This window comes from Eschscholzia californica, unplaced genomic scaffold, assembly GCF_041429995.1.
Source record: "Eschscholzia californica isolate CP2 unplaced genomic scaffold, dmEscCali1.0.p SCAF_1, whole genome shotgun sequence".
Classification (NCBI taxonomy): domain Eukaryota; kingdom Viridiplantae; phylum Streptophyta; class Magnoliopsida; order Ranunculales; family Papaveraceae; genus Eschscholzia; species Eschscholzia californica.
Window position 1 is genome coordinate 55,028,433 of NW_028238198.1, and position 9,522 is coordinate 55,037,954.

A 9,522-nucleotide genomic window follows, 5' to 3' on the forward strand; every position below is an offset into this window, starting at 1 on the left:
ATTTCAGATCTGAAAAATTAAAAAAACAAACAGCACCTTAGTAAGTGATATCACTTGTAAGTGCTATGGCGTTTGTTTTCCATCACTTCTAAGTGCTTGATTTTTATTTTTATATTAATTCTAAATGTCATAAAAATGATAAATTATCTATTTTGACCTTAAAGTATTTACACATTAGTATTTCATACTAATTCATTATGCTCACGAGTTTGGATACAAGAGAATTACGGTTTATGGATACTTGGTGTTGAAAATATTAACCTCAAATAATTGAAAATTATGAAGGAGAAATAACTTACGTTGCATGATGGAGTTTGGGTGGTTCCGTGATTGATGAAGGAAGAGATGTGAAAAAAAATTAGGAGAAAAGCTTAGGTGAAGGACGAGTGAAGAAGGAAAAGAGTCATCGCTCAAGTCACAAAAGATTTTTTACTTATCAATTGTTTAAGATTTTCTTTTTAGTTATAATTATATTCGTAATTATTATATTCGGAGAAGATAAAAATGTCTTTCTTAGCACTTAGAAAGTAAGTGCAAAAAAAATAAGCTCGAAGTTGGAGCTTACTTTTTTGCACTTACTTTGGCCCCACTTACAAGTAATATTCACTTATTAAGTGAAAAAACAAACGGCCTAAAATTGCCGGCCCGCACTTACTAAGTGAAAATTACTAAATAAGTGGAAAAATCAAACACCCTTGAACTTACACATGTTTCAAATAATTAAATCAATACAGCCCCAAGTAAACCTTGTTCGAATTTTCATTGCAACAGTTGGTTAATTGAAACCAACCTTCAAGTTGATGAATTTAGTTAACCATCCTCACAGATTTTCAAAAATAATTCATTTACTCCTTAATCAAACAGAAACAAGCCTCACCGACTCTATACGTCGATACGATCACAAACATTTAGTACTTGTGCTGAAACTAACCATCAAGTGGATGAATTTAGTTATACTGAACTCCATCGATAGCCTTATGGTATACTAGTGGGTACCCGGACAATATAGACATCAATTAACTAAAGTTGAGATTTTTCTATATCCTGCTATTATACAATACAAAAGTCTAAACAGAAGTAAAAGCCACTGTTGAGGTACAATATGCCTTTTCTCTCGTCAATACGTGTGGATCTAATAGTCTGAATCATATAGACCAAAAACCAAATCTGCATTCTATAATCAATCATGCAACTTGCATCCTCAAGCGAGAAGGAATTTATAACTTTCATTGATGGCCAATAATTATCGAAATCACCTGCCGTAAGAGAATCAAATGTGTAGTTAAACATATGTATACATTTGTAAGGTGTAATTGCATCGACTCCCAAATAGAGTCTGGAGTCTGTCAAGCCTCCTTTTCTATCTAGCAAGAAAGAATGTCACATCCAAAGAAAATTTACCTGTTGGAAGAAATTCCAACGTGTGTGGGATAACATATGTATAGACATGTGTATTGCTATCTAAGTAAATTGTCAAGTCGTAAAGTCGTCTAATATGGATTGTCTTGACCAGTAGGTATCAAAGTGTCATGGAATAAACGTGTAGAGACCATTAAGTGATTTCTAATTTGATGAGGGGCCAAATTAGAAATATAAGTCTATAAATAGGGGTTATGACCCCCATTTGGGCTTCTTATCAAGTTCTCTAAATGTGTGACATCCCTTCATCACAAAGAGGTTCCAAGAAAGGAAGAACCACGTGGAAGATCAACCCTATCAATTAATCAAATTCAAGCTATGGATCAAGGTACACTTTTGCTTATGATTTCTTTAATCTTATTGAATCTTATGGAGTTTATGCCATGAATATGCTTATACATGTTATTTGATTTCATCGTAATGATCCTAGAAACATGATTACATTAAGCACATACGGTTAAATTTTCTAACAATTAGTACCAGAGTCGGTCCAATTTTAAGGTTCATTGAGATATTATTGTTTTAAAGTTAGATCCATAACAAGTTTGATATTATTGATCATACCATGTGTTTGTTTGTTATTTATCACGTTGATTGATAGAGTTACATTAACATATTTAGTTTTAGAGCATGAAAACTTCTTTGATAATGTTTTATGCGTGATTTTATGTGTTTATAAAACCATATTGTCTTTTGTGTTAATGAACATGATTAACTAGTTATGTAGACACATGGATTAAAATTTTATACAGAATCTTAGGCTTGGTTCTTGCTTAAAAGTTCTGCTTTTATTTATTTATTTATTAAAAAAATAGAAAAATAAATACTAATAATTGGGTGGTTACTTCCTCACTTAATGTGGGGTGCGTTACCAGCCCCACTTAAAGTGGGGCTACAATAGGTAACGCCCACTTTAAAGTGGGGGTGGGATGTGCCCATGTTCCACATTAAGTGGAACGTGGGCAGACTAGTCAGTTGGTCTGACCAGACCAACTGACTGGTCTGAACTAGATCTGACTCGGCTGAGTCAGACATGTTTTACTAGTCTGAGTCAGATGCCACTTGCTTAAGTAGGTTAGACCGGTCTGACTCGTCTAATTCAGACCGGACATTTGTTTTATAAATTTAAACAAATAATGACTGATACATCCCTCAAATAATAGCTGACATTTGATAGAACTAAATTGGAGTAAAATGTCACCAAATTGACCCATTTTATATAGATTAGTTTAATGACAATGTTGGAGTAGGTCGTGTGTATATAAATTCATGCGGGCATTATGTCGATCCAAAGGTAGTTTAATATTTGGTCGAACTACATGTACACCTGCGGTGATAAATGTGAGATGATTGTAAGGTGTCCATGTAAATAATGAGCTGGTCCAAAGATAGACCTATTATTTGACAGGATTTATCGTCTATATTTGACTGCTGCAACAGAGATACCACTTACAAATTAGTATTACTGTCCAAAGACTTGATATTAAGGTTGTCCTCGGTATTCTGCTATGTATTTCTTTATTGTTTGAATTTTAAATCTCACTTTAGTATATTTATGATGTGAACATGTAAATTTATTGTATTATTTTCTGTGTAGTTGCTGCAAATATACCAATGGATGCTAACAACATTCTCATTCACAATGGGAATAACTTTAAGGACTGAAAAAATAGCGTCATGGTCGTTCTGGACTGCACGGGTCTGGATCTTGCACTTAGGGTGGAGCAACCCGCCCCTCTTATGGATGATAGTTCTCCTGATGAAAGGAGACACTATGAGTGGTGGAATCGCTCCAATCGCATGAGTCTCATGATCATTAAGCGCGTCATTCCAGAAGCTTTTCAAGGCGCAATCTCTACCAAGGTAACTAAAGCCATTTATTTCCTTACCGAAATGGAATAAAGTATGAAAAGAATGTCAAGGTAAAAACAGGAACACTGTTGGCGAACCTGACTTCTATGAGGTATAAAGGCAAGGGAAACATCAGGTAGTTATCATGAAGATGTCTCATATAGCGTTCAAACTTAAAGCACTAAAGCTCGAGCAGTCTAAGGACTTACTCGTACATTTGGTAATGAACTCTGTTCCTGCATAATTTGGTCAGTTTAAGGTCAGTCACAACTACCAGAAGGAGAAGTGGACTCTTAATGAGCTTATTTCGAGCTGTGTGCAAGAAGAGGAAAGACCGAAGCATGAGAAATCGGAAAGTGCTCATTTGACCAGTACCTCAAAAGGGAAGGAAAAGAAAAGGAATAAGGATAATGAAGTTGCTAAGGGTCCAGAACAAAGAAAGTTAAGGAAGAAAATGGTTGTTTGTTTTGTGGAAAACATGGGCATGTGAAGAAAGAATATACCAAGTATGCTACTTCGCGTGCCAAGAAGGGTATGTTCTTTACTTTGGTATGTTCTGAAGTTAGCTTATCTTCAGTAGCTAGAAACACGTGGTGGTTAGATTCTGGTACAACTACTCACATTAGTGTTTCTATGCAAGGTTGTCTGAGTTACCGAAAGCTAATTGACGGTGAAAGATACATCTATGTGGGAGACGGACAGTCGGTAACGGTTGAGGCAATAGGTCATTTCAGGTTATTATTAGGAACTGGATTTTATTTAGATTTGAAAGACACTTTCGTTGTATCGTCGTTCGGACGAAATTTGGTTTCTGTTTTGGACAAATCCGGTTATCATTGTTCATTTGGAAACAATCCGTTTAGTCTTTTTTTAAATTCAAATAAGTGTGGTACTGGTTCTCTAAGTGCTTATGATAAGCTATACTTGCTTGACACTATTGATTCGTATAATGAAACCTTGCACCTTGAAACACGGAGTACGAAAGAAAAATTACTGAAGTGAATTCAGCAAAATTATGGCATAAGCATTTGGGTCATATATCCAAAAATAGACTCAAAGGACTGGTGTAGGAAGGTATTTTGGATTCACTTGACTTCTCAGACTTAGATGCCTGTGTAGAGTGCGTAAAAAGTAAACAGACCAAACGAGAGAGATTAAGTGCCACTCGAACTTCATACGTCTTAGAATTGATTAATACTGATATATGTAGGTCATTCCCTTCGGCTTCTTGGAATGGTCAATGATATTTGACATCATTCAAAGACGATTTCTCTCGATATGGTTACTAATATCTCATTCATGGAAAGTCTGAGTCCTTAGACGTGTTCAGAGCTTTTAAAGCTGAAGTTGAAATCAACTCAATGCAAAAATAAAAGTCGTTAGATCTGATCGTGTTGGTGAATACTACGACAGATATGACGGTTTAGGAGAACCACGTCCAAGGCCATTTGTTAACTTCCTAGAAGAATGTGGAATCGTTCAACAGTACACCATCACTACAAAAACACGTCCTAATTATAACGGCCAAAGCCGTTACAAAAGACCGAAAAGCCGTTATAAAAGGCTTTTTATAACGGTTGAAAGCCGTCATATAAAAAAAAGGAGCCGTTATAAAAAGTCCCGTTGCAAATACAGTTGCAACGGCTAGAGGCCGTTACAATAACTTTTTTTATAACGGCTTGTTGTGTTTCAGCCGTTATAAAAAGAGCTCACCAAACTGGCGGGAATATGATGGCGCCAAATGAGAAGAGTCATTTGTAACGGATGTTTTGAGTAAAACCGTTATATATGCCTCCTCTTGTAACGGCTCCATTTGAAAGTAGCCGTTAGAAATGTCTTTTTTTGTAACGGCTTTGATTAAAAAGGCCGTTATAAATGTCTGATTTCAAAAAAAAAAAAATTCAAAAGCTATGGAATCCAGCTGCAAAATATTGCAGCTTTTACTGATGTACCTGTTTATAATTAAGAAAACCAAAACAAAAGAGACATCTCGAGCTAACCACACAATAAATAAAACGAAACAACTCATATTGATTGATAGTAACACAAGTTTCAAGTTCGTGCATCGATCCAATCCAAATAGACCACATTATATAAAATCAAAATCTCACACGCTTCTCCCTTATATTCAAATCATCAGCAGGAGTTGGACCACTTCGTACCTCGACCTTGTATAGCTCCACATTGCATCATCTTTAACTCCTATAGCTGTTAAATAAGAGTTACAACACAAATTAACCACATTTAGAATATTGATACGCTTGTATGCCATAAACTCTACTATAATCATTCAAATCAAATTCTAAAAGTTTCAAACATAACAAATATTAACAACTAACTTAGTGGTTCAGCCTAAGTTCGGCTTCGGCTAAACCTGAGCTGAGTTTAACAAATTATGACTTAGTTCATCAAAAAAAAAAAAACAAAGTATGACTCAATTCTCATGTATCACTACTGTTTTGAGACCTATGTGCAATAAGAAGCAGGTATAGGTTTGGTGCCAAATATTTAGAATTGCAAGGAATTAATGAGTAGAACTCAATTTTAGTAAAAAGGATTTCGTCATTGTTCACCATGGAGTAGAACTCATCACAAACTGAAGCACATCTTGTGTTTTTTTATTGTGTACTTTTTTTTTTTCTTGGTTTGCTTGTTCTTTGTCATAATACCCTAGATAAAAAAGGTGAGCTAGTGGGTTCTGCCAGCCCACAATAACCCACTACCAACATCTCTCATGTGAGATGTGTCATCCTTTGTCACTTATAATTTTTTTCTTCAGTGTCAGATCATGATCTTTTAATTAACCTAAAAATTAAAGTATTTAATAGAGGGAAACAAGCTTACCTAGGTTGTGAAGATTCTGAAGTAGTTGGTTGTCGTTGTTGCTGCAAGAGTGTCATCAATGCAGCAATATCTCTATCTCGTCTCTCTCCATTTCAGATTGTCTCTCTATCATTTCACGCATTGCAGCTTGGCCTTCCTTAAGTTGATCAACTTCCTTTCTCAGCTGGTTATTTTCATTTTGAAGATTTGAAATGCCACCCGAGTTTGGCTTTTTAAAACCTGCTTCCTTTGGTGATGTAAAGGGCATGAGTCGGATTCTCCCACGTGTCTCGGGTGGCATCTGGCTCCCGAAAACATCATTTGGACAAGGGGTGTCGACAAACTCGCATCCTGAGGTGTTCTCGCTTCGTCGTAGTTCCAGGACGTTGTCACACTTTTCCTGTTAATATTATACACACTCGATAAAATTGACAAAAACCACATGATATGAAATAAAAACAGTAATTAAGTTTGATTAAAACGTTACGGCAAATATTCCTGCTTCCTCGGTAACCCAAGTTCCATCACTTTTTAATCTAGTCTTCTTCCAAACTTGAAGTCGACTAGCCTCAGTGCCATATTTCTTTTCAAGCTGCAAAATACAAAGTAAATGAAAATTATCATTTTAGTACAAAAGTAATTGAATTGACACAAAAAAACGTAAATGAAACTGAAATTGTTACATCATGGTATTGTTGAGCCATAGATACACGCCCTCCACAGTATGGGTACATATTCTTAGCCTTATTCATCATGTTGGTCTCTGCTACCTTCTTTATTTCGAAAAAAATATTTTGTTAGTACATAAAAGTTTAACTCAATATAGATATGGATCGAGAAAGAATATAACATGTACTGTGTCCTTGCTCCAATAGTCGACTACTCCAAACCATTGAGTAGCGGCAACACCTGGAGGGACACATGATTTGCACTGCTCTATATTTGGAAAGTAAGGTGTAAAATATTTACGCTTCACTTTTGCTTTCCAGGTTCTCCATCTCTCATTAAGTTGCTTCTTAATCCATTTCATGACAATTTCATGTTCGGGGAAATCCGACTGATGTTGTCACACAGGCGGTAATCATCGAAGTAAAAATTAGGGCAGGAACTTGCAAACGCAAGACAGTGGAGACAAGTGAGGCCAGACTTATATTAGATAAGTGGAACCTATCTATTCCACTAGTCAGGAAGGTTCAAATGTCATGTAAATGGAGTAATAAATAGCGATGGGGCTTTCGATTCCTCCTATGGTGGTTATGGTGCTTCTTAAGAGACCAGCAAGGGGAAACTACAGTGGCAGCAACTGCCATGACATAAATAGCGATGGGGCTTTCGATTCTTCCTGTCACACCTAACTTGTATAATAGAAAATAAGATGAGTTCTTATCCATGATCCATATGAATAGTGACATTTGCTAGGGTACCTAATTAATTAAGTAATTAGTAAACTAGACTAGAAATAGTAACTGCAGACTTTATAAATCTATAAACTGTTAAAGGTAAAACTTAAATAAAAGGAGAAACCTAACTTAAGGACAATTCTAATTAGGGTTAGGGTCAATGTTGTCAAATCGTAAATCGTATCGTAAATCGTTTTTCAATTTCTCAAATCGTATCGTATCGGTAAAACGAAAATCGTAAGATTTATAAAAATAAATTATTAATTTATATTAGTATAATTTAATATAATAATAAGTTACCGATTTTTATACTTATTTAATATAATAACACATACTATTATACTTATATTATATACCCTAAAAAGTAGTATTATGAGACTTGGGTAAAGAGAGAAGACCAAAACAGTAATGATTAATATAATAATAATTTTATTAAACTAATATAATATTAATTAATAAAACAAAGAGAACAGAAAAAAAAATAACAGTCAACTGATGAGTTGTCCTACACTCCTACTATTATCTAATATAATAATAAAAAAAAGAAAAGTGAATAGAAGAAGAAAGAACAAAACAGAGAGATTCGATCATTCTAGAGAGAGAGAGAGCTGTGTATTTTTTGTTCATTCTAGAGAGAGAGACAAAACACCATGGAAAATAGTAAAATAACCAGGAAATCAGAAATCAGATTCAAAGTTATTAGGGTTTTTAGGCATAGAAGAAGGTGAAGTCTTTCCATTTCTTTTCTTACTTCTTCTGATTTCTTTTCATTTTGTTCAAAACCCCCCTTTTATTTCTCTAATTAGGACTTAGATTTCAAATCAGAAACTAAAATCTTTAATTTCTAGCCGAGATTTGGATCGTGGGATTCATTGTGAATCCCACGATTCACGACTCAGTCAACGATTTATTAAGAAAATCGTGCGATTTGAAGTTAGTTGCGATTTGAGATCGATTTAAATCGAAATCCTACCGATTCGATTTAACTCGTACGATTTGGGATCCAAATCGTACGATTTTAACATCACTGGTTAGGGTATCTAAATTCATTACTAGAAAAAAAAAACTACATATTTTAAACCCAAAATCACTAAAATTTATAAACAAAATAACAAGTAACCTAATGCAATCACAACAGTTATCAAGCAAAAGCATATAATATGAAAACCCTAACTAACTAACCATGGAGTGGGAAGCTTGTTTCTCCCAAATTGGATTTCATCATCAAGACCAGAAACAAGACCCACACCCATTCCCCCATTCCCATTTTCCAATTGAAATTATGATGAAATTGAGCCCTAAAAATATCCCCATTTTCAGAATTCATCAAAAGAAAAGCTGAAGAAGATTGAGGAAATAGACCTGAAGGTGGTGGATTATCATGGGTATGATTGTTCCAACTATTAAGCATCCAAATTGAGTAAATTATAATTGAGACTCCAACAAAAGTTTGAAAGAAATTTAAGAGCAGATGAAAAGCTAGATACCCTCGACACCAATTATCCATATATATATATATATATATATATATAGAGAGAGAGAGAGAGAGAGAGGCGCCAACCTGACTTCAGGGTTGATGAACTAGAAGAAGTTGCAAGTAGCAGATAGACCTAGAAGAAGAACAAACGCAAATATCAAACCAAAAAAAAACCTAAATCAGTTCCAGATCGATAAAAGAGGAAGGAAATTATCGATCTAGGTATGAGTAAAAAACCTAAACGCAAATCACCAGAAATCGTTCCAACCGAGATACTCTGAAATCCGAACCTAAACCTAAAATCGAAATAGGAAGTAGAAAGAGAACTAGGCAACTGGCCGTGATTTCTAGGGCTCCCAATTATAACGGCCAAAAATACTAAAGGCCGTTATATATAGACACAGTTGTAACGGACCTAAGCCGTTACAATAAGTCCAGCTCATTTATCACGGCTACGCCAAATAAAACCGTTACAGTAAGACTCTGTTATAACGGAAAAGCACCCGTTATAATAAAACGAAAACACGCCAGAGGCGGGAAATAAATTAGCGC

The 9,522-nt window shown here is 35.0% G+C and overlaps 1 protein-coding gene across 4 annotated transcripts; it reads right to left on the bottom strand.

Moving 5' to 3' along the window:
- Positions 1-5,258: 5,258 nt before the first annotated feature.
- Positions 5,259-9,296, bottom strand: LOC147567681 (uncharacterized). Of its 4 annotated transcripts, none has more exons than XM_086654301.1 (7): positions 9,208-9,296; positions 9,055-9,103; positions 6,944-7,150; positions 6,777-6,866; positions 6,581-6,685; positions 6,115-6,493; positions 5,259-5,478 (listed from the first exon to the last, which is right to left on the bottom strand). In XM_086654301.1, the coding sequence occupies exons 3-6, from the start codon at positions 7,121-7,123 to the stop codon at positions 6,170-6,172; spliced, it is 699 nt and encodes a 232-aa protein (XP_086510427.1). In that variant the 5' UTR covers positions 7,124-7,150; positions 9,055-9,103; positions 9,208-9,296; the 3' UTR covers positions 5,259-5,478; positions 6,115-6,169. The 4 variants fall into 4 exon arrangements, with proteins under 4 accessions (XP_086510427.1, XP_086510428.1, XP_086510429.1 ...); XM_086654302.1 differs by having other exon boundaries at positions 9,223-9,282; XM_086654303.1 differs by lacking the exon at positions 6,944-7,150.
- Positions 9,297-9,522: the final 226 nt, after the last annotated feature.

Excerpts from the sequence above, each read along its gene's own strand:
- LOC147567681 (XM_086654301.1), bottom strand. The coding sequence starts at position 7,123 with ATGAAATGGATTAAGAAGCAACTTAATGAGAGATGGAGAACCTGGAAA. Across the intron at positions 6,686-6,776 it reads TGGCTCAACAATACCATGAT|CTTGAAAAGAAATATGGCAC; the intron begins GTAACAATTTCA and ends TGTATTTTGCAG. Across the intron at positions 6,494-6,580 it reads AGGAAGCAGGAATATTTGCC|GAAAAGTGTGACAACGTCCT; the intron begins GTAACGTTTTAA and ends TAATATTAACAG.